Below are 25377 nucleotides of genomic sequence, written 5' to 3' on the forward strand. Positions count from 1 at the left end.
CTACTCTTAAACCTTTAAAAATTTTAAATAAACTCTGTGTGGTAGGCAATATTAATTAGATTAAAAGGAAGGCTCAGGATTTGACTTCAGTTGAGAATGACAGATTGCATTGATTTATTAATATCAGTTTAACAAACCAGTAAGGAACAACAACATATACATACTACATAATCTACCAATGAGCTTCAGACAACAAGGCACGCGCTGCTTAAAGGAATAGTTCACTCAAAAATGAAAATTCTGTCATTAATTACTCACCCTCATGTCCTTCAAAACCCATAAGGCTCTTCGGAACACAAATTAAGATATTTTTGATGAAATACAAGAGCTTTCTGACCCTGCATAGACAGCAATGTATAACTGAAATTTTCCCAGACCATAACGTAGTAAGGACATCGATAAAATAGTCCATCAGTGGTTCAACTGTAATTTTAAGAAGCTATGACAATACTTTTTGTGCGCAAAGTAACGACTTTATTTAATAATTCTTGTCCTCCAAATCATGTATTCCACCATTATCGAGAGTACCACAACGCATTCCTCTACACGTAAACAAGGCTCAGCGCATGTGTGTTCTACGTCATCAGCATCACGCGTATGCGTTGTTTATGTTTATGCCGAGGTACTCTCGATAATGGCGGAAGACGTGATTTCGAGGAGAAGGACTGTTGAATAAAGTCATTATTTTTGTTTTTGTGCACAAGAAGTATTCTTGAAGCTTCATAAAATTACAGTTGAACCACTGATGTCACATGGACTGTTTTACCATCGTCCTTACTACGTTTTACCGTTGTCCTTAATTTCTGTTCCGAAGATGAACGAAGGTGTTACGGGTTTGGAATGACATGAGGGTGAGTAATTAATGACATAATTTTCATTTTTGGGTGAACTATCCCTTTAAGGTAAACTTTTAGTTTGATTATACACTTAAGAAACCCTATAATAACTTCACACTCTGTTTTTACACTCAGTGACAGCATGAGATTGCCCCTCATCTGTACAGTGCTCCTGACGCAATGCTCCTGATGCATCCCACGGGTTCTCCTTTAATAGCGTCATTAGGAAATCCGCAGTGAAATCTTGGCAAACTCTGCACCTGTGATTGGCTCCCCTGTGCTTTGCGGCAACATCTTTCCATGGTGCACCAACCTCCTATAGGGCAGCCAGGCATGAAGGGGTGAAGACTTTTACAGTCTCATCCCAAGAGCAGTCCACAACCTGTGAAGAAGGCCACAGTCACACGATTAAAACTGCATCCACGTGATTGAGGTAGAAAAATATGATAGTTAGATATGGACATTAACAGCTTTGGGTCAGACAAGCTTAAACACTGTCTGTAGCTGGATGCTGCATGATACCACCCAACTGGTTACAAGCCCATCAGTTTAAAAGGGTCATATCTTGATAAAATGGATAAAAATTTGATTTAAAAAGTACAGTATGCAAACAACAACAAAATGGACATAAACTAAAATTTGATATCTTTTGGAATAAAAAAATAAATAAAAAGATGCACTTTATGGAACATTTTCTATGAATAATTAGTTAATGACCTATCTGCAAACTTCTTGCCTGACTGGAAAGAATGACAAAGCTAAAAAGTTCCACCACTGACTGGATACATACAGTATGCAATTATTTTACTTTAATCATTAGTAAGATATTTTACTATTTTTTAATGTTACTATTAAGTTAATGCCATTAAAATTCAAAACGCCATTAATAAATCTACCAAGTTCATGTAAAGCACAAAGCTTAGTGTCACCACAAGGGTCAAGTCAGAAAAAAAAGTAAAGAAAGAAATCCCCACGGGTCTGCAGCGCTGAGAGTGCACCCTTGATATTGGAAACCAAAGAGATTTTTTATGCATGTGCTGCTTTACTGAAATACACAATAATGATGTTCAGCCAACGAATTGTTTGTTTCTTTTGATGCCGCTTCAAAGACTTTTTAAAGCATATCTTTTTGCCTGTGCAAGGACATTAAATGCTACCGTACCATGTACAGTTAACAATGTACTTTTGTTATATTCTTCTCATTATAATTTGTAATAGTAATACAAAACAATTTTCACTCTTAAATTTCTAGTGAAATTCACAATTAATTAATGAAATGGCAAACAACATATTGAAATAAATGCAACATTTGGAAGTAAAAAACTCTCTATAAGAAAGCCCCAATCTTTGCTTGGCTTAAACAATACAATTCTTTCAAAATAATATATGGACTATACACAAGTCTGTTCATGTCCATATTCCTATTAATAGAATTTCAAAGGCACAGTTTGTCCTAACAGACAAAATTCAACTCAATGTGAAAGTGATATAGTGATGTTCCACTCCTCTTTATTACAGTCCTTTTCTCCATATCTCATTACTCCAGAGCGCTCTAGCAAAAAGCCTGTGACTCACCCATTGAGGGAGAAAAAGTCTTTCATTAATTACTTGACTGCAAAACGCACAACAGAGACTGAGTGCCAGTGAGCGGGCAACAGTGCAGAAGAAACAGATGCAGAGAGCAGGAGCGAGGAGTGAACGGGTGGTCAGCTGATAACACAACGCTCAATATAACTGGAGGCAAGAGAACAAGAATGTGATTCCGCTCTGCTCATCTGAGGAACAATATCTGTTAAGAACACACAATACATGTCCTCTTTTGAGAGATACGTTTTAGGTTCTTGTCAAAAAAGTGTAAAGGTATGATGCATCACCTGCTGTGGGTGTAGATGAAGTCGGAGCTGGGCTTTTTCTCAACAACCGGTTACAGTATAATTACCGCATTTGAAGACTTCACTTTGTTCAAAGGCATAATGACTGTACAGATGTTCAGCATGTGCGCAAACCTGAGCGGAGGTGATCAATCAAACCGAAAGGGTAAAAAAGAAGTTTTTAGACTGATCCGTCGTCTGTTAGGAATAGTCAAAATCGACCTATAATCGTATCCACTTAGACAATAAACGACATTGGTGGTGTTAGATCCCCCTCGACTCTAAAATGTGTATTTGACAATGGCTCAGGGTGAGTTGTGGGCTTGAATATTGGCCTTGACAGCGAGTACGAGTAGCACAAGGTGTGTATGTGTGTACGGTTGTGTGTACGGTTGGCAGCGAACAGGGAGACTGCGGTAGAAAAAGCACTTCACAGTTCTTGCCCTCGCCTTGCAGGAACAACCCACACCACCTGCAGCCTGCCAACAGCTGCACTTACACCCCATGCAGAACTAACAATAAGAGAGAATCCATACATACATCATTTTTCCAATCCTGTAATTTGGCTCTGACACACTGCGGCCTATTTTTTGAGATTTTTCTGGTTGAGCACTATTAGTTTAAGAGACACATCACGTCTTCTAAGAGACTTACAAAATACTCTGAAATGGACAAGACATCTAAGTGAGCTTAAAAGCTTGCCAAATTAGCATTCTGATTGACAGGAAACTCTACATTTTCAAAATGAGATGTGAAGGTAATGGCAAAGCCTTGAAAAAGTTGAATGGAGTAATTATACCCTGCAAACAATATAAATAATTTCAGCAAAAAAGTTCAGGATGCTTTGAGAACGCAAGAAGAAATCTAAAGGGTTTGAAACAGAAGCTCAAACCAGTGGATAGTGATGAAAATCTACAAAAATTAAGCAATCAAATATAAAATAACACTTATTTATTCACTTTATTATATTTATATTATATGTGACCCTGGACCACAAAAACGGTTATAAGGGTCAATTTTTTTTAAAATTGAGATTTATACATCATCCGAAAGCTGAATAAATAAGCTTTCCATCGATGTATAGTTTGTTAGGTTATGACAATATTCGGCTGAGATTCAACTTTTTGAAAATCTGGAATCTGAGGGTGCAAAAAAATCTAAATATTGAGAAAATCGCCTTTAAAGTTGTCCAAATGAAGTTCTTAGCAAAGCATATTACTAATCAAAAATTAAGTTTTGATATATTTACGGTAGAAAATTTACATATATATTTATACATATATTATATATATAATAATATATACTCCAGTCTTCCGTGATGTGGTGCTCAAGAAACATTTCTTATTAATAATGTTGAAAACAGTTGTGCCATGTAATATTTTTTGTGGAAAGGGTAAAACATTTTTCATGATTCTTTGAAGAATACAAAGTTCAAAAGAACAGAATTTATATGAAAAAGCATTCTTATGTAATAAATATATTATTTCTTTCTTTAAATAAAACATTACACTTTACGGACTCCAAACTTTTGACACAATATTCTAGTAAACACAAAAATACACTGCATATGCAAATACTGGGTGACACAGTGTATTTTCAGTTAGCTATATAACAGTTTCCTTTTCAGTTCTGCTTTAAATTAAATCATAACTTATTTCCCTTGACTGCATAAAATGTATTAATTCACTGAAATCAAATAAAACCCATCACGCTCCACATAAACAGTCAGAACAGAAGAGCTTCATATTCACAGGCTTCAGGACCTGAGGTGACCTACAGGTTGCAAGGTATTCAAAGCTAAATCTCAGAAAAATGGCACAGTGGCACAATGGAGCTGAGGGGTTTGCTGCAGACGTCTCCTGTCAGCTCAGTGATGGGATGGCTCATTGACTGCTCTGACTTTTCTTCATCACTGTGAGTGCTGGTGTCAGACAGGACCGGCTCCCCTGGGGACAATGAGCTGAGTGCTCTGTTGCTGTACGTGACCGGTTCCTTGTACACGCTCTATGAACAAGGCATGCCACCTATCTGCAGATGACTGTTTTGAGCAACAGACAGACATCAGAGGTGAAGTGAGGTCAACAGACCAGACCGTACAGTGAGGGTTAACCAAAATTAATAGCTGCAGATGGAGTCATAGAAATATTGATTTAAGTTTCTCAATTATGAGCCACTGGTCCATCAGAACAGATGTCATTTAAATAAATAAAAATCACAGAAGTAAGAATGGATGATATAGCATAGCACAATTATATATCAATATTTTGGCAATATTTGATATATAACTTATATTTATGCATTTGCTTTGAAATAGCTAAAAAGGTTGATTTTTGCCCAATCAGAACTACCTTAATTTCAAACAAACACATGGGAGATTCAAGTAGTTAAACTGAAAAAGTAAAAAAATATATATATATATATATCAGCAATATTTAATAAATCACTGCAGGGATATTATAGTTAATTAAAACTAAAACCATTAAAAAAATGCATAACTTAAAATAAAATAAACATCAGAAATAAAATAAAATTAAGTAAAAACATGTTATTTTAGATCGCTGCCAAGGAAACATTTCTCATTTTCATTTAGTGTATGTAGTGATGTGGGACTACTAAAATGAAATAAAAGTTAATAAAAACTATATAGACATATTAAAAAAATCGAATAAGAATAAGAATGAAAGATTTTACTAAAACTTTTAAATTAAAATGAAAAATATAAAAATAAAAACTAATAAAAACTTAAATTAACTATAAGTATAGTGCCTCTATGATACTAACATAATGCATAATACTGACTCAAACGGACAGCTTGAACTGATTTATAAGTCCAGTTCAATTCATTTCTGTGAATCAGTTCAAACTGTCAATTTCAATGAATCACTTGAAAACTCAAAGGAAACTTTTAATTTGGGTCATCAACTTTAAAATGCACATAGCATTTTTTTGTGCTATTTTTTACTATTGAAGTAAAGCTATTAAAACATTCTACCTAAATACTCTCATACTTGAATAACACCGGCTTTTCTTAAATAAAAAGGTTGCTTGGAGTTATTTTTGCTCCACTATTGAAAACTACTACATTGTTTTCTCCTAATATTAATTTCCTTTGTGCCACTTTATTGAAAGGACAGCATGGGAGGAAGTGGCAGGATGTGGTGGAAAAGAACTGGGAGCTAAACTGCACATTCACTGACCAGTCAGCAGTGGTGGACGAAGTACACAAATCAAGTACTTGAGTAAAAGTACGGATACATATAATAAAATATTACTCCAGTAAAAGTAAAAGTACTCCTTTTTCAATTTTACTCGAGTGAAAGTACAAAAGTACTAAATTTTTTATGTACTTAAGTAAAAAAGTACTGATAGATAGATTCATTTTGCAATTTTATATAGGCTACTTAATTTAAATTTATATTAGCACATATTTTTTATAATCCTACTGCTCAAAATACCTGGGATTTTCCCAAAATAACCACTATATGGAGTCAAGATATATTTTTGTTGTTGATATGGACTACATTGACGAGAGTGATGTTCACTGGAGACTCGCACTAAATGGTTCATTTGAATCAGTGAGTTGTCGACTCGAGAACAGCTGCAATCGGTTCATTCTAATTCGTTAATGAATCGTTTGGTGCGATTTGCGAACCGATTTAAAAGGTTCATTGAAAAGAATCAGTTTGTTCTTGAATCAGACACCGCTTCTGCGTCTCGGAGCACGTGATATATTATAAGGAGTAACGATATGTTTTATGAAATGTAGTGAAGTAAAAAGTACGATCTTATGCTTTGGAATGTAGTGAAGTAAAAGTAAAAGTTACTCAAAATAAAACTACTCCAGTAAAGTACAGATACTTGAAAAATTTACTTAAGTACAATAACAAAATAAAACTACTCCGTTACTGTCCACCACTGCCAGTCAGTAGGCCACATTTCATATTGTTATTTTCAGCTGAAGTCAATAGGTGTGACCCACAGCACTGTGTTTTGGTGAGATTACCTGGTTAGGGATGTGCAGGTTGAAATCCAGGCCACACACAAACTCTGAGTGGTGCTCCAGTGTCTCCAGCAGCGGCTGGTTCTTGGAGTAGTCCCAGAATCTGTGGACGCAGAGCAGCAAAAGGCAATCATGCTAATTGAACGGCCGTTTGTCTTCTCTGATGGGGCAGCGGCTCAAAGCACTGACGCAGCCCTGGCTCACTAGGCCCTGACTGATCCAGTCAGCAAATGTAATTAAATCACCTCTCCGAAAAAAAAAGAACAAAACTCCCTGTCTATAGGAAAACATTAGGCAGGCATTAATACTAACATTGCCATAGAGTAGAAGTGAAGGATATTATTTATAAGCACAGTGGGACGACAGCTGCTCAGGGTGTGGATGTCTTTAGAAAGAGATGTTTAAATAAATCACCAGTGTGGCATCAATATGCTGGATGTGTGTTAAAGGTTCAGAGGGCACTAAAACAGGGCACCAAACATCACTCATTCAGTACAAATGGTGCAAAACCACAATGTAATAAGATAAACTTGTGCCAAATTACTAAACTCACACAATTTTTGCCAACAATAAGCACAGAAAATGTGAAAAAATGTGCACAAACCACATAACAATTAAAATACAATATTTTGGCAAATGTTTTTTGAAATTGCAGATACTGAGAGAAATTCACCGTCAACACTATACTGCACCTGATATATGCAGTTGTCAATTTGTGCATGCATTTATGTGAAATTTATTTTGTGAGATACATATACAACCAACAGAATCACTGATGTCTGCCATACTTCATTTAAAGCAATGCATCAACCTAAACAAACTGTCATAATTTAAATAAAGAAGGAAAGCTCCTTACACAAAGCAAAGAATAATATAGAAAAATCAATATCCCTGCCTAATTAGTTGTTAAATAACACAGAGAAAGACTTAATTTTCCTTCTGTACCGCACTACCATGTACGTGCCGTCATAGCAACTCAGAAAAGCCAGCTGTTATGTATGAAAGAGGAAACCTTATCTGCTGTAAACGAGACCTGACAGATCTGAAAGAGCGACTGCATAGACTGGGTTAAGTAAACAGCTAAGTGTGTGTGTGTGTGTGTGTGTGTGTGGCAGCAGGTGGCTCACATGTTCTTTTGAACGTAAATCCTTTAAAAAGGCTTTGTTTTTAAATAAACACCATTTTCTCTTTACCGCAAAGGGAACAAAAAAGATTCACGTTGATCCGTTCTTCCTGTGGAAATCATTTCTGGTAATTACCTCGCGGTTGGTATTATCACAGTTTACTCTGAAGGTAAAACGAATTAGATAGCACCTTCATCTGTCCTGTCCTGTTCAAACAGCAAATTTCCTGTAATCAATAGAACTGATTTCTATGAAAGCAAAACCGCAAATACTAGTTCTAAAGCTAATTGGCTATAATTCATGCTAAATGAACTGAGAGAACGACAACAAACTGAAAGTTGAACAAATATAAAAAAAGAACTTCTGCTAGGGTTACTAAGGTACAGTAATATTACCGGCTCCTTGTGCACTTCTTAAGGACTTGTTAAGGACTTGTCATAAATTAGATGCATTGCAGGTTAAAAATGAGATATCATTCTTTGTGCATAAAATGCACTATATTATATATAAATTGCATTATTTTGTATAAAAATTGCTTATGGTCTTCACTCCCATTGATAGTCGTCATAATGTGTTTTACTCATTTGCATAAAGTTGGACATGCCTACAACTTTTAGTCAATGATTACTGTCAGTCCATTTAAATAAAAATATTAAAAATATATAATATAAAAATAAATACATAATCTCACATTTATTACCACTACATTAGCTTTTTGGAAGTATGAACAATATAATAAATGTGTCTTTCTCTTTTTTTTTTTATAGGGATCTGGGTTTATCGTAGTGCACAAACTCACAGTGTTTATCCAAGAACTGATTAGCTGGCGCATTTAGTGACAAACGCCTCCAGGCTTAGATAAACAGATAACGTTTAAACAATAAGGTGACAAGCAGCATCGGAAGGAAAATCAAGCTCACCTCTAATAAGACCACTTGTGGCAACCACTGCTCAATATGAGAGTCAATTCTCATTTTAAAAGCCTGTCAACCCAGATAAAGTACTCTCTGTAATCTTTCTCCAACAGCCAAGGCAAAGACCTGTTGTCACTCTTTAAGAAAAACAACTATCCATCCCTTTATCAATTATAACGGTGTTCCCATTTGACCTGTTTGTAGGAGTTCAATAGTAGAGATCGACCGATATATCGATTTACCGATATTTTAGCATTTTACCATAATCGGATATACGCATGTTGGAAATAAAAGCGCTGAATTTAATTCTCTCTCTGATGTATATTTGCTCATCATTAGTCTCGTGAAGCCGCTTTCATATTGGTATGTTCTTACTTCACTCAGTCATTTATTTACTTTATAACAGTAAATAAATATCGGTTCTGCATATCGGTTATCGGGCACATAAACATGCAAATAATTGGTATCGGTATCGGTTATAAAAAAAAATCAATATCGGTCGATCACTATTCAATAGACTAACTTCAGTTTTAAAGAAATGTTCCAGGTTCAGCTTTATCGACATACTGTCAGTCACATGTCTCTTTGTACAAACACATAAATGAGTAGCAGTGTATTTGTTATAACTTAATTTCTACATACAAAAAGTTATCTAATTTAAATTATGTGTCAGAGCTTCACTTGTGAGAACATTACTAGGTGTCTGGCAGTAGAAAAAGGCATGCTAAAGACTACAGTTAACTACAGTACAATTTGTGTGTTCTTCAAAAGCCTAAAAATGTATTTTACAGTTAATCACAATTAAAGGTTTTTAAGACTTCTAGAGTATATTTGCATAAAATCTATGGGAAAAATGTGGCTCCTTTATCAAATGACAGCAACTAGGCAGCAAGCTTGGAAAAAATAAAGCCAAAAATTGGCTTTTGCTTTACTACTGTGATTTTTGCTGATATGTCCTTGACAGCCCTTTTAAAGATCATTCCCCCAATGCAAAAATGAGCTCCACGCTCGATAAAAACAACCATGCACTAAGAGAATGCATTCGCTGCAAAAGGAAATAAACCAGTCTACCCTGAAATGAGATCAATGGGTTTTACAACCCCACTTGATGGCAAAAGCATCAGTTCTTCTGGTAACGTGCCAGCAATGCAGTATTTACCATTCATTCAAAGGTCACTAAGAAAGATCATCTGCCCTCAACATGAATGAGCAGATTTAGACAATGCAGGGAGGTCTTTAAAAATGTGAAATCCTACTGGATTTCTAATGGAAGACGAATTGTTTCAGTAAACAATTTTATCCTATACAATTTGTCAACAGTTATTTCCGGTCCCCTAGTTTAACTGGACAATTTTTGATTACCTTCTTATTTACAGAACAGTATAAAAGAAATGGCACAACTGTAACCATGCTGTTGTGCTGATATTCAGAAGAACTGCACTGCTGCTCATGTGATGTTGCTTAATCTGAATTTAGTTTATAATTTGCTATTTAATGATTAAATGTGACAGATGCATCTGTGGTCAAAAATGTGGCTTACCTGACTGTGAAATCATATGAGCAGGATGCTAGGACTGTCTTATAAAATGGGCAGAACTAGAAATGACAAACAAATAAAAGAGGAATTAATATACAGTGGCTGCTGAAGGAAAAAAAAATTAATTGATGAACATGCTGGCATCTTTATCAATGAACACTGCTTTAAAACGGAACCTAGCATATAGGCTATATTTACACTGCAGCTGAATGTGGCCCAAATCCTTTCATCATTTTAGATGACGAACCAGTTTAAATATATACTGGATATATCTGACTTTTTTTTTTTTGCAATCAGACTTTAGTATGAATAGTTCAAATGAATTTCAATTTTTACATCAATTCCATCAGGCAAAATCTTTACTTGTTAGCAAGCTAAAATAATGTGATGAACTTTAAAATGAGATCTTTGAGATCTACATGTTTTTATTGATTAACTCTCCGTCTGCCGGAGTGTTTTAATGATATCAGCTGAATTATGACATCACCAATATTATCATGACCCTACAGGAAGAGTTTTTGTAGAACAGTAAATGAGAAAGACAATAGACCTCTTTATCACCGATACAGTATAAGAAGACATACTACTCATATAATAAGAATAAACAGTGTTCATTTCAAAGCTGTTTGACATCATTACATTCAGGAACACACAATCTCATGCTTCACAGCCCTCCTGTATTCCCAGTGCAATAAACTGTTCATAGCTCCTTATTTCACACATGCTATTTTTTCTACATTATCTGAAAGCTGAGAGCAAAACCATTAACTTGAAACAGCTTGTGATTTCACCCTGACCCAGCTGAAGCGGGTTTTATTCCCATAGCTCCATTTGGAGGTACAAGCTTCCTCGTGTGAGCATTTGTGTATGTTTTGGGCACAGGTTTGACAGTGGATTGGTCAAGTGCACTGATCTCTGTAATCTACATAATTGCTAAGTGTTTGGACACTCAAGCGCTCACATTTTCTCCAACTCAATTTAACAGATCCCTAAAGATAATCTGTTTATATACGAAAATCCATAGCTGTCACATACTGTACAGAAATACGCTGTGAGTTTTACACAGACAGACACTGCTGCATGCCTCATTAATGTTCAACAGACTTGTTAAATTAATCAAAGCAATGAACAAACTAATGTGACACTGAATGGCAGCTGTAGTCTTTACCCTTCATCCAACTCCAATATTTTGAACTGTTATGATTTCTCACTATGGCCCCCTTTACACATTGTTTGCATGACCTTTCAAATTTCATTAAGACACACTTCTGTGAATAAATGAGGCCAGCTTTTAAACTAGAATAACAGAAATAAGTTGACAATCTAACTACAATACCTTTACTCTACGGATGGCGTAGGAATGGCCCATCATTTGAGCTACAGGATGTCGGACGTTACGTAGGTCCCACACTCTGAGACTGCAATCTACGGCTCCAGTGACCAGAATATTCTGAGAACATGAGAGGAATAACAATGTGAATGGAATGAAATACTATTGTGCACTATATACTCTATCTTGCATATACTGCATATATATTTAATAGAAGCAGTATGGTAGATTGTTGGTCACATGACACACACGGCACTATGATACATGCTTAAATCAGTGGCATACGGTTATCTCAGAAATACATAAAAAAAAATTAAATTACAATTTCTATCAAAATACTTATAATTCACTCAAAATTCTGAGACTGTAAGATATTAAGAAATTAAAACTTTTTTCAGCAAGGACACACTTATGAAAAGTGACAGTAAAGACATTTATAATGTTACAAAATACTTAAAATATTTCAAATAAATGCTGTTCTTTTGAACCTTCCATTCATCAAAGAATCCTAAAAAAAAATGCTTCCACAAAAATATTAAGCAGCACAACTATTTTCAGCATTCATAATAATAAGAAATGTTTCTTGAGCACCAAATCAGCATATTAGAATGATTTCTGAAGGATCACGTGACACTAAAGACTGGAGTAATGCCTTTTTTATGTGCTCAGAGAAAGTTCAGTACAATAAACACTTCTATATACTGTATCACAAACTGTGTCACAGATAGTGAATGAACTGAATAGAGGAAATAGTCACCTGGTCGTATTTGCACCAATCACAGCTGAGGATTTCAGCCTTGTGCGCTGGGACGGCCAGCCTGCACGATCCCGCCTTCACATCCCACACTCGCAGTGTCCCATCCCCTAGCAACAGAGACGAGTTTCAAATCTCAAGTGTCAGATTTTTAAATCTTCTAAAAAGCCACGAAATTTCTCATATAAATTCCCGGTCTGCACTCTCTGCAGAATCCTCTGAACCATAAGAGTCATTTCAAGGGCCACTTGCAGTCAGCATGAATGGACCCAGGGCAAGGCGCTAAGGGAAGTCTACGCTGCACAGGCCACAGATTTCTACAGGGAATTTCTCTTGTCGTATCACTTTTACGCCTTCTATCTGACCTTTTTCTCGAAGCACAGCATTTCTATTCTGGAGTAAGCAGTAAATGGCCCAGACATTCACTTTTTACAAGTCACTACATGTTGCAACGTTAGCAGTATCAACAAACAGCAAAAGACTCAAGAATCAGTCACTGGGGGTTTCTCTACTGTATATGGTGCATAAGTATTCAAAGTCTGGTTAAATAGATTTAAGCATAAATGTAGCATTAACAACCTGGTGGAAAATTTTCATATGTTCCCTAAACTGCAGGTCCCACTTTGAATAACCTAAAAAAATCCATAAATAGCTATATATCATGCAGAAACGTAACGCATTAAGTGAGCACTGGATAAACACAGCATAACCATATTAATGCATATCTGGAAAGCACACAGACCCAACTTAAAGGGATAGTTCATACAAAAATAAAAACTCGTCATTATTTACTCACCCTCATGCCGTTCCAAACCTGTATGCATTTCTTTCTTATGCTGAGCACAAAAAAAGATATTTTGTATTTAGACCCCAATGTTGATATCCAAAGAGTTTTGATTCCCATTGATTTCCACTTTATTATAATTTTTTTTCCATACAATGGAATTCAATAGGAACGGAAAATGTTTAATTACCAACATTCTTCTAAATATCTTCTTTCGTGTTCCACAGAGAAAGATTTGGAACGACATGAGGATGAATAACTCACTTTTGGGTGGATTATCCCTTTAATATTTCATCTTCAAGTTAAGCATCATTATTACTATTGCGAAAAAACCCCAAAAGATGTTATGCATCTCATCTTGCACCATTTGTGGCACAGACATGAATAATAGCTCAAATAACAACAGACTAGCTTGTCCCTGTGCATATAAACCAGATCTGGAGTAAATATGCCAGTAAGATTTTTAAAAAAAGTCCAAATAAGATTAATACAAAACATGAATCTCAGTTTCTCAATCGTAAAAATGGCTTTAAAGTATGTGGCATTTACTTGACGATCCAATAGATCGTTGTTTAAATGAATAGCCCTACTTTAGTTAATTACATCTCAGGAGGCTTGTGCCAGTGACTGTTGTAACCCTTATTGATTTGGTGATCTGCAACTGATGGAATAAATAAAAACCACTCTGAAATGCGACCCGCAGGGAGTGACAATAAATTAAGCCTATCATATAAACACTTTCAAGTACTCTAGGAAAATATAAACAGAGTGGTTTTGTATCACAATATACTGCAGCATGGTTCCATTTTCTGCTAACATAGTAGCATCAGGACAAAGAGACTGCATTTCACCTATGGGCCCTAATATGATTTTAATTCAAACAGATTTAAGCATCTTTCGTGCCTACATAATTTTTTAGATACTTTTCAAATGGTTTTATGTATAGATTTGATTATTTTACCCTTGTCATAGATGCAGACTAAAATATAAAAATCCACAATAAAAATATATAATAGTAAATTTTTTTAATTATGATAATCCTAACAAAGAGTAAACCCTGTCACCATTAACTGTCTGAAAATAATTTATTCAAATCCAAAGCTACACCACTCCAGCTGATGTGAACATATCAGAAAACAGAAGACAAAAGGGGTCTTAACGTGTAGGAGGCAGCTTGTAGATTTCAGAGAAAAAGTGTTTGAAGGTTTTGAGGAAGATTAATTATGTCAATATTTCAATGAGCTCAAGTTTAATAATAACCTTGATATGTGGCCTGCTCTAGGCACTTCTATTTTAATTATTGCGGAACAGATCTCTTACTGAGATTGTTGGCATGTAAGCGTCTTGCATGAAAGATTTCCTGGCATCCCAGCCGGAGAAGCCAGGGCTCCTGCTATCACTGCATACAGCGGAGAGGAGGTGAAATCTCTGAGAAAGGGAGGTGCTGAAATTGTCTTTTCAAAGTACAGAGGCACTTGGAGGCCCTGTTGACTACATCATCAGATGACAAAAATGTAAAAAAATCTATGTATGCATGTATATACACACTACATATATTCATATAGAAAAAATACACACACACATTTTATATATATAAAATATTATTAATATTTTATATATATTATAAAATATTAAACTAGAAGTATTTTGTAACATTATGAATGCATTTATGATCAATTTAATGTGCCGTTGCTGGATTAAATTTAAAAGAAATAAAATTACTGACCCTTTTTTACAATTACTTTTGAATGTGTGTGTTTTTGTGTATTACTACTTAATGTAGACCCTGGATATGGGATAATGTCTTATTAAATTTTTTCAATGTTTCTAACCAGAATTTTAGTATTTATATTTGTTTCTATATTCATACAACCATATCAACATTATATAACACAGCATGAACCTGAAAATTCTGTATATTTTTCGCTATGGTGGTTTAATTATTTGACGTCATGTTGTCTGACATCAGTGTCTATGCAAATACTGGCTAGAAGAATCATGAAACATTTCCCCACAAAACTGCAATTTGGCATTTGTATGTCGAAGAGACATGAAAGAGGTTATTTATAAACATAAAGCTTGCAGAAAGCCACAATCAGTCCTCTTAAATCTGATCAAAACTGTGCTGGAAAGCTGTGGAAAGTTGCCATATTTATGGAAAGCATAAACCTGATGCTGGCTTTATGTTGTATGCTTATATAAGAGGTTTCTGTGATGAGAAAAGCTAGCATATCTAACATCTTTGCTGAGGTAGCATTTCACAGAAACCACTTTTCCCATGATCACATTCAGCGTTTGCCACGGTGCTGGGGTTTAGTATTGATTTTCAGACACATCTCATTACACACATGGTGTCAACATATAATAGCAAAAGAAAAGGGTCCTCCATCAGCACAGGAGGGTGTCATACTTACCACGGCTCCTGAGGAGGGCCGAAATTAATACAAAGGAACATGGATGAGTATCCTGTACATGATCCCTCAAGGAACCATAGATGGGTTGTATGTGTGTATATGCATTCAGAGTTAGTCATTATTGTCTGATGCACTATAAGTGGCCCTTGACTCCTTGTCATGCATTCATGCATAAAATGCATTATAAAGGGATGCAATTCTGCTTTGGTGCTACACTGAAGAAAGAAAGTCGTTAGGGTTTCAATGATATGAGGGTGAATAAATGATGGCACAATTTTCATTTCTGGGTGAACTATTTGTTTAAGCACTGAGAGTTAAGATCAGCAGTAAGTGGCTACTGCAGGTCCAATGTGCTGCTGATAAGATCACAGCAGAGTCGTTTGGAGCTGATCAACTCTGATGGTTCTGAAGGCAAAGCCTGGTGTTTAGAGTTGTAATGCGGTCACCAATTCCTGCTAGATCTGAGAGAGATGTGTGCTCGTGAGACCCTTGTGAGTCCTTCTTACACAAGTACAAACACACAGATTACTGTGTAGACTCTGAGTACAATCTAAAAAACACCCAATGTTATGCAATCCTGATTATGCAGAAATGTCTACCATGAATGCACTTTTGAAAAGTTTCCAAGCACAAAATGTATCTAGGGCTACTCTGTCAATTAAAGATTTTATTTAATTACAACAAAAAGCAGATTACTTATTCATATTAATCACAAATAATCACACACGTTTTTTTTTTTATTTTGAGAAAAAGGGATTTTATGCACATGTCAGAGTGCATGATTAACTGTGTTAATTTTTGTGCTATTTTCTAATTAATTGCACTAAATAACACATTCAATTTAAATCCCCAATCAAAACTAAAAGACAATTTTTAATTAAAGGGCATCTGCAAGCTCCAGAGGATGGTAGTAGCTCGCTGCTGACCTCATGGGGTGAATGATTGTATTATATCTGTCAATTTATATTTGGAGCTTGCAGATGCCCTTTGGCTTGCTAAAAGATTTGGCTACTAGTCCAAATTAAAATATAATACAATCTCAATCTTCGCCAAAATGGTGCTACACGTCAACACAAACTGTATTTCCATATTTAGTGTAATTTGTTAGTTGCTCTCTAGTGTAAAATGTGCCTGTGATGCAATTTTAGTGAGCCAAATATTACAGCAAAATAATAAAATAAACTGAAATTACACAAATTAAAAAAAATACCTTAAACTTATTTTATCTCAGCAATATTTCTCATTTTCAATAAGTGTAACTTGATGTACTAAAATAACTAAAACTGAAATGTATAAAAGCATACAGACAAAAAAAAAATCTAAAACGTTATCTAAAATTATATCAAAATATATAAATATAACAACAAAATATTAATAAAACTATAACAGTACCTCAGTGATACTAAAATAACATGGTTTCACAATTCCATTTTCCCTTTTCTCCTCTTAATTTCCTGTCCTCTCCCATCCCTCACAATATAATTAGCAAAAAGACCCTTGAACTGGTAAAATGGACTGGTAGTCTAAAACACACACAGTATATATCCAAAGAGACTTCAGCTGCTTTCAAAGATTTTATCAGTACATGCTTTTCTTAGAAATAAAACTCATGGTCTATTTACATTTTTATTCTTTTTATTATGTGTCTTGTCGCAGTCATTCTGTTTGTGCTGTGGAAGCTTCTTTCACCAAAACTAATTCTTCATGTGTATAAACATACCTGGCAATAAGGCTTTTTCTGATTCTGATTGTTTTGGTCTGCCACATGGTACCATCTTGATATACATGTCTGATCACCCTCTAATATTTGTAGTCTACTCTAATATTTGCATCCCAACACAGTAATTTTCAGAAGTAAAGCAGCAATCCTTCCAAACTTCATGGGAGGACAGATACAGCTCATTTTCCTACCTGAGGCTGAAGCAAAGCATGCTGGGATATGAGGAGACCAGATTGTGCTGTAGATGACACCCTCATGACCCTGCAGGGAGTTCACTAACTGACATCGCTCCGGATCCCACTGTGTGCAAATCAGGACAACCATGGAGCTTATTTTATGTCAACAAGTAACAACATTTACAGTATGTCTGATCACCAGTGCACAGAAAGAAAGAGTTTTCATCTTCATTTTAAAGGTTAGTTGCATTTTTAGCCTTAGTTAAGAATTGAACTAAGTCTCATTTTTCAACAATGTCTGCATATATTCACCTTCTAAAACAAACTCCACTTACCACTTTGGCTGTGTGGTCCCACGATCCCGATACCACCAGGTTCTCCCCCCGTGTCTGACTCCAGTCTACTGAATACACCTACACCAAGGCCAGAAGTTTTGCAGTTCAGAAGTTATGAAGTGCTAAATGCAGGGAGCTTTAACATGAACTATTGAGAGTGTGAACTCACCTCTTGTGTGTGCCCTTTCAGCACCTGCAGAAGACCTTGCGTGTGGGCCGTGTCCCAGATCTGCAAAGATCCATCACCTCCTCCCGTCACCAGCACATGTTCATTGTTCTCACTCCATGTCACATCGAAGAGCCCATCATTCCAGTCAAAACTGTGTATGAGACAAAAAGATACTCAACCTCTATTTAATGATCAGTCACATCTCCTCTGCATACCTGCATCTACGGTGGCCTTAAAAACTTTCTCCTATAGTCTAATTACTTATTGCAAATAAATACATAAATAAAATTATATATGTAACCCTGGACCACAAAATTATAGATTTTTCTTTTATGCCAAATATCATTAGGATATAAAGTAAAGATCATGTTCCATTACGATATTTTGTAAATTTCCTACCGTAAATATATAAAAACTTAATTTTTGATTAGTAATGTGAATTGCTAAGAACTTAATTTGGACAACTTTAAAGGCGATTTTCTCAATATTTTGATGTTTTTTTGTTTTTTGTTTGCATCCTCAGATTGCAGATTTTAAAATAGTTGCATCTCAGTCAAATATTGTCCTATCCTAACAGACTATACATCAATGGAACGCTTATTTATTATTTATTCTCTCTCTCTCACACACACACGTGTGTGTGTGATATGTGTGTGTAAAAACACTGTATTATGTCATAATAAAAAAAAATGAAGTCTTAAAAGAGGCCAACAAATTACCTCTTCACAAGTGAAACATCTGCCTCTCTCTGCTCCAGCACAAAAAGTGTCCCACATCCTAAAAGACACGAAGAGTTTTCATTGGCATTTATGCCAATTTCATTTATGTATGTTCATGCAATATTCCAAATATTACCTGCTATTCCATAATACTGCGATGACGCACAGGCGATCGTAGAAGCCAAAAAAGGCGAAATCTCCACCGCATATCCATGACGGCCTGGAGATTTAAACGACTTCATACTCTCTAATAACTCGGTGCAGAAGTAACGCCTAGGTCATTGCACTATTGACTCTAAAGTCCACCAAAAATGTATTCACGATAAATAACCTATTACGCGTTAAAACGCCAAACATTTGTCGACAACGGCGAAAGCTTGATAAATTCTCAACCATCAATACAACGGTAAGTTACATCAGGAAATCAATACGTTTGCAAGGTAGTTACATTTAGCGCAAAACATGTGTATACCAGATGTTTACTTCCGTGTTTTGACTGCGTTAAAAACGCGAAGCTGTGATTGGTCAGATGAGGATGACGTCAATCTTGAAGATTGTTTAATATATAATGTATCGTGTTATTTTTTTTTCCTTTTTATTCTATGTGGTTTTATAAAATAGAAACTAGAGCAGAAAATATATTTTAAAAAATGCTAATTGATTGCACGTAGTCTGCAAAAATGAACGACTGAATGAAGAACAAGATGCGGCTTAAAATGATCTCGCACCAGATGGCAGCATTTCTCTAGTGAAGATCCATTTGTTGTCTTTTCAGACTTCACACCTCACCATTTAATATATTTTGACGTTGTAGTGCCATCAAGATAAAACATGAGGATTTTTTTTTATTATTATTATTTTATGTTAATAATTCCTATACAAAACGTTACTGTGGTGGTAAAGTGTTATATTATATATCATTTGATATATACTATGGTATTAAATGATGTACCATTTGTATGTACCATATTATTTACATGCTATTCAAGTTTTTGTCAAAGAATACCTTGGTATTAGTATGTTTTGTTACTTTTTTAGATGTTCTATCTATCTATCTATCTATCTATCTATCGGTGTATCTGTCTGTCTGTCTGTCCTATATGGATTTGCTGTTATCACATTTTAAAAATGTGGGAGGACAGTTCATAATCATAATCTTTATGTTTTGCAATTAGAAACAATGCATAAGCAAATATATTCTCTTAAAATTCACATTCATATGCTCAATACATCCTCTTCAGTATATTAAATGTTACAGATAATACCAAACAGTTCAGGCTAAAAAGTCAAAATGACTGATCCTGTGCCCTAGAGCCTAGAATACGATCTATGTGAGCTATGATCATATCTATGCTGCGTTTATCCTGTGGTCTGGAGCATGAAACACATCTTGTAGTAGCTAAACCATTTTCATGTGTGGAAACTAATGAAGCTGACAGGCTTATTGACCACGTTCACACCGCTGACTCTTTGCCTGTGTGATGTTTTGGGGAGATCATGTGCGCCCTTGATATATGACGGCCACTTCAAAGGCAGGGGCCCGGCTTGAGAACCAGCCGCTATAAAGCAGATAACCGGCGGATTTATGGCCCCACACTTTTCCCATGATTGCCGGTGGGTAGCAGGCGCTGTTTGCCTTAATCCCCATTCACTTGGAAATGCTGATTCGTTTTCTCTTAAGGAATTTAATGGTGTGACAGTGATTTACTAATGTAAATCTGTCTAACAGACCCTGGCATAAAGGGATTGGATTAGGGCGGCATAAAGACCCATCTTGGGGAGGAGTGACTGGTGTTGTTGTGCTTTCATGTGGCGCACTATACTGCAGTTCGACCGGCGGTTTGTTCACGCCCGCCAGAATAGCTACATAAGTTTTGACTTGAGCTGTCCCTGAGGGACCAAGGGGGACCTTGAGGGACCTTGTCTTTGAATAACAGCAAACATCAAATGAGAACTGCTTAAATGTTATTTAGAAAAGGCTGCAGCATCAACAAATTCAGCATTGTCAGATTTTATAAGCAAACGTGAACATATTTAAAATGGCTTTTTTAGCTTACTTTAAAGTTGTTTGTAGTTACTTTTAAAAATTACTTTTTTAAATATTTTTGACCAACAAAACCATAGATGTTACCACATTAAACATATTTTAGGTTATCTAAAATGTTTGACAGTGATGATTGAAATCATTGCAGTGTCAGATTTGGCAATGAAAGTTTTTACAAACAAAAGTGAACATTTAAAATGGCTGGTGATTATGTAACGATGTTGAATGTTGGTGTGTGTTTTATTCAATAAATGTGTTTGTAGCTTACTTTAAAGTTTGTCGACAGATTTATAACTGTAGAAGTGGCACTTATAATTGCAGTTGTTTGTTTCACTTCATTGGCTTCTTTTGCATTATTAGAAAAACACATAAAAGAACGCAAATATTTTTTTCCACCATACAATTTCAAGAACTCAAATAATGCTAAGGGAAAACAATTAATTTCTCTCATAACATTCCACGATCTGTTGTGGTGAAAGCAAATGGAATGATGGTTTTATGGTGTCAGAATGAAAAAACACGCAGTTTCTTTAGGGACATCTGTTTTTTTTTCTTTTTTGCATAGAAAAAGGTTACATCTTACAGAGCATGGTAGGGTTATTAAAAAGGTAACAAAGTTCCAGTAGTAGAAAATCTCACATATGAGTATTAGTGAATGTTATTTTTTAAAAATACAGTAGGCCTATTGTGTAAAGTGGAGAAGATCCTGTCTCCCCCCAAAAAACAGTAGTGATTGAAGTGCATCATACCAACTCATCTGTCTAATTTCAATATAAACTCTAGTTACAATCTTACACATATACAGATTTACAAACTGGATTGTTAAATCATAGATTACAAAACTGATTCACACCTGACTTTAGTGATTATCTGCAAAACCTTTGGTTTGTCTTTGAACAAACTGTTCTGTTTTACTCTAAAGCTACTGTATGTTTGTGAAAATCACATATGCTTTTTCTATGTAGAAATATCAAAGCATACATCTCAAATGCAGCATTTTAGCAGTGTTTATGCAGGCACTGTCGCACAGTACAGTCCTTTACATGAAGTTAAAACAGTAACTGATTTTTTCTACAAAAATGAAAATCGCTCTTCATCGTTATGGGTTTCCACGCAGCTTGAAGTGTAAAGTCAGTCTTTCTTTCCCTCTCAGAAAGTTGGCTTATGTTTGATGTTGCATATGTGTACAAGTGTAAAGAAAAAACCCAAAGTGCTGACCAAAGCAGGCACAATAGCTGTTTTCTTTCCTTTATGTACAAAGTGTGGAAGACGTCTAGATGCAACAAGAGCAAATCCAACACTTAAAACGCTCCCACTTCAGTCCCCCACGGTCGGTATGGTTTACCGCTGCTTCCGCTGCTCTGTTGGGATGTGGTGGATGTGGAAACAGAAGGGCTCACGGAGGAAGAAGCCACCGAAGATGCCGTTACGCTGGGGCTGAAAAGCGGGAATCCACCGGGAAACGTTAGAGGGAAGGTTTGTGCCGCTGCAGCAGCGGCCGCCGCATGAACGGTCGCCGATATCGAAAGCAGCGAGGTGGACAGCGGCGGTATGCAAGGAGCGACGCTGCCAGTAGAGGGCGCTCTGAGCGCGGAGTCACTGTGGGTGAAGGAGGAGGTCAACAGGGCTGCACTCCTCTGAGGAACCTCAGACAGCCTGATAGAGGAACTCTCTGAGCACGGAAGTCCGCTTTGTTGCAGGAACACCGCTGGGATGGGATGCAAAGCGGCGGCCCAGTGATGCGGGTGGAGGGCCTGCTGGTGATGGGCCATTGATGTGGTCATGGCGGCCGCTTCCCTCTGCGAGGCGCAGCTGCTGAGGTGAGAAACCAAGCGGACACGGAGGGGGTCGCTGGAGTCCAGACCTTCAACGGAGCTCAAATACCTCGCCACTTCAGTAAGACACTCCCGAAAGCCAATGCTCATGAAGTCCATGGCCAGAGAATGAGCATCAAAGTATCCTGAGAGAGTGAGAGAGAGAACAATTAAAATGTGAATGCCACGCTTCTCTCCCAAGCTTTTTTTCCCCCTCCATTTCTATCACCTGATGTAATTTGGGTTTAAAAGACACTTAATATTCAGTAATACTGCATTATCGATTTGACTGACACCAATGGATGAGAACAAAACTTGAACTGAATTGAGCTGAATGATGACACTACTATCTTTTATAGAGCTGCTTTTATAGCTGAATTTAATTACAATAGTGACACTTTTATTAAACTATGAATCAACAGTTGAGCTCAATAATGACACTATTGTCTTCTATAGAGCTGATTGTAGCTGAATTGAACTCATTTCATAATTGATACATTTTACACTAATATTGATTTAAACTGAATCAACACTGAACTGACTCGAGCTAAATAAAGACACTATTGTCTTGTGTAGAGCTGCTTTATAGCTGAATTGAACTCATTTCATAATTGATGAACTTTTCACAGTTATTGAACTGAATTTAATTAACACTGAACTGATGAGCTGATTAATGACATTATTGTTTCTGTAGAGCTGCTTTTCAGCAGATGTTGAATTTATCATATATTTGATCAAGTTTGCATCACTGATTCTGTTATTTTCCTACTTATTACCACGAAGCTGCTGTGAAACAATTCAAGCGCTAAATAAATAAAGGTGACTTGATTTGAAGCTTTAATCATGACGAGTCAAATGCAACCCCACTGTGCTCGAGAGGCTAAAGCTAAAGCAGACCGGGATTGTGACCTGACCTGTTTGTATGTTTGTTTTGTCTCCCCAGTGCTTCGGTTTTAACACTCATTGGAAAGCCCTAACAAACCCCCAACAGTGCAGCCTGTGAATGTGGCCCCACTCCCCTCCCATGGATTTATGAAAGCAAACACAATCCCAGGGTGAAGTGCTTCTTTTGTCCTGCCGGCACTTTCCCACGAGTTCAATCCTACCATTAACATTGATTTCCACTTTAATCTGGTCAAAAGGGAACTCTGTACTCAAATTTCACTACAGCGTTAGGTGGTGTGCAAAACAGGAGCCAATAACAAGCAGACTACCTTTTCCTGCTGTGGCCTGGAGCATCTTCAAGTGATCCACTGTCATCTGCAATATTTCCGCTTTCTCTAACTTGGCAGATCCCTTGGGAGAAGCAATAGGATATGTGAGGGTTTTTTAATATGATAGCTTTGACAACATCATCTTCCACTTACATTTAATTTATTATAGTTATTATTATTATTAGAACTAATACTTTCATAATGCATATATATAAAGCATGCAAGGACTGAAGCAGAAATATGAACTCACCTGTTTCTCAAATGCTGTTGGCACTAGACGACGCAACTCTGATAAACTATTATTTATTCGGTCCCTTCGTCTTTTCTCAATGATCTGCAATATATGGAATAATTAACAGAGAGTAATGTATTAGTGGTTAAAAAAATTATTTAAAAGATTTTAACAAATATATATGTATAAAAGTATGGAATTACCCCTCTCCGCTTCTTTCTAGCCATGACTTGAGATGTTGTGGTAGGTGAGCCACATCTTATAAACGAACCGTTGCTTTGACTTTGGGAGGAAAAGGGGGATGAAAACTTATCAGTGCACTGTATAAAGAGTTTATAGATGTTACCAAAAAAAGTACTTTTTTTTTTAATTCAGTTATATTAAATTATATTTTTGATTTTTGACTAACAAAACCAGTTATTTTTGTGTTATCACATACAACATATTTTAGGTTAAAAGCTTGACAGTGATAATTATTAACACTTCTTTATAACTTTCAACGTTAAGCTATTAACAAACAAAATTCCTTAATATAAAAGATCAATAATAGCTGTAGCCTACACTCAAATAGTTAGAAATGTCTGTAACAGTTCACAATAATGTTTAGTAACATGTAAGCATTACTTTAAAAAATGGTAACATGCAATTACAAATTGCAAATACAATTTCTACTCGATCTAACCCATAAAAATGATTGTTGGTACAATCTAATGTAGTCAGTTTGATTTAGTCATATTAAATAATAATATTACTTGAATTAAATGCTACCCCATTAACATTTTTAGGTCACATGACAGTATATAAATTACTAACGGTATTTAGGTTAAATACATCAGTTTACAGTCATTATATATGAAAAATATTAAGCTTAAATTTCTCTGATACACGATTCAGTGACATTTCTGACCTTCAGATAACTTCTAAAAGTGAATCCTCAGTAACAGAACAGCAAACAAGCTGTGGTTCCCATGCACGCTTACCCAGAGTAGTTATTCTCGCTGCCCACATCAATAGTTTCGTCCATGTCGCTGTCGGACGTGCTGTCCTCACAAGGCCGCTTCATGATGCAGTGCGCACAGGTACAGTCACCAAACCCTCTGAGCGACTTTCCCACGAACCGCTGGAGCCTCAGTCTCGCATTCACGCCCACGTCCTGCTTTGGGAACACCCACCGAAAAAAGAAAACACGCCCCGAGCCATCGAATGGAGGTCTCAAACTTCATTCCCCTGATAATTGACTCTGCCCAGCTTCAGCACTCGCGTTCTGCACCCGAGGGCCCCAGAAGCGTGAGAAACACTTTGCACAAGAAAGGCGACGGTGTTTCAGAGCCTGCCAGAGCTTGGATAGTGTGCAGATAGGCAGGAAATCTAGGTAAAGGGTTTCTGGCAA

The 25377-nt window shown here is 36.2% G+C and overlaps 2 protein-coding genes across 3 annotated transcripts; both read right to left on the reverse strand.

Annotated features, from left to right (window-relative positions):
* Positions 1-301: 301 nt before the first annotated feature.
* LOC107727680 (peroxisomal targeting signal 2 receptor-like) lies at positions 302-19166 on the reverse strand. Of its 2 annotated transcripts, none has more exons than XM_016537635.1 (10): positions 18820-19166; positions 18684-18741; positions 17965-18115; positions 17796-17873; positions 17476-17584; positions 12370-12476; positions 11619-11732; positions 10286-10341; positions 6711-6810; positions 302-1218 (listed from the first exon to the last, which is right to left on the reverse strand). In XM_016537635.1, exons 1-10 carry the CDS (start codon positions 18923-18925, stop codon positions 1153-1155), a joined length of 945 nt encoding a protein of 314 aa, XP_016393121.1. In that variant the 5' UTR covers positions 18926-19166; the 3' UTR covers positions 302-1152. The 2 variants fall into 2 exon arrangements, with proteins under 2 accessions (XP_016393121.1, XP_016393120.1); XM_016537634.1 differs by lacking the exon at positions 302-1218 and adding an exon at positions 4537-4829.
* Positions 19167-21397: 2231 nt separating this feature from the next.
* LOC107727582 (hairy/enhancer-of-split related with YRPW motif protein 2-like) lies at positions 21398-25146 on the reverse strand. The gene is made up of 5 exons (XM_016537482.1): positions 24968-25146; positions 24191-24269; positions 24006-24089; positions 23756-23837; positions 21398-22687 (listed from the first exon to the last, which is right to left on the reverse strand). The coding sequence occupies exons 1-5, from the start codon at positions 25048-25050 to the stop codon at positions 22029-22031; spliced, it is 987 nt and encodes a 328-aa protein (XP_016392968.1). The 5' UTR covers positions 25051-25146; the 3' UTR covers positions 21398-22028.
* Between the last annotated feature and the right edge of the window lie 231 nt (positions 25147-25377).

This window comes from Sinocyclocheilus rhinocerous, unplaced genomic scaffold, assembly GCF_001515625.1.
Source record: "Sinocyclocheilus rhinocerous isolate Xijiao unplaced genomic scaffold, SAMN03320098_v1.1 scaffold185, whole genome shotgun sequence".
Taxonomy (NCBI): Eukaryota; Metazoa; Chordata; class Actinopteri; order Cypriniformes; family Cyprinidae; genus Sinocyclocheilus; species Sinocyclocheilus rhinocerous.

Excerpts from the sequence above, each read along its gene's own strand:
- LOC107727680 (XM_016537634.1), bottom strand. The coding sequence starts at position 18,925 with ATGAAGTCGTTTAAATCTCCAGGCCGTCATGGATATGCGGTGGAGATT. Across the intron at positions 18,116-18,683 it reads GATGTTTCACTTGTGAAGAG|TTTTGACTGGAATGATGGGC; the intron begins GTAATTTGTTGG and ends TCTCATACACAG. Across the intron at positions 6,811-10,285 it reads TCATATGATTTCACAGTCAG|ATTCTGGGACTACTCCAAGA; the intron begins GTAAGCCACATT and ends CTGCGTCCACAG.
- LOC107727582 (XM_016537482.1), bottom strand. The coding sequence starts at position 25,050 with ATGAAGCGGCCTTGTGAGGACAGCACGTCCGACAGCGACATGGACGAA. Across the intron at positions 24,270-24,967 it reads AGCGAGAATAACTACTCTGG|TCAAAGCAACGGTTCGTTTA; the intron begins GTAAGCGTGCAT and ends TTCCTCCCAAAG. Across the intron at positions 23,838-24,005 it reads CAACAGCATTTGAGAAACAG|GGATCTGCCAAGTTAGAGAA; the intron begins GTGAGTTCATAT and ends GCTTCTCCCAAG.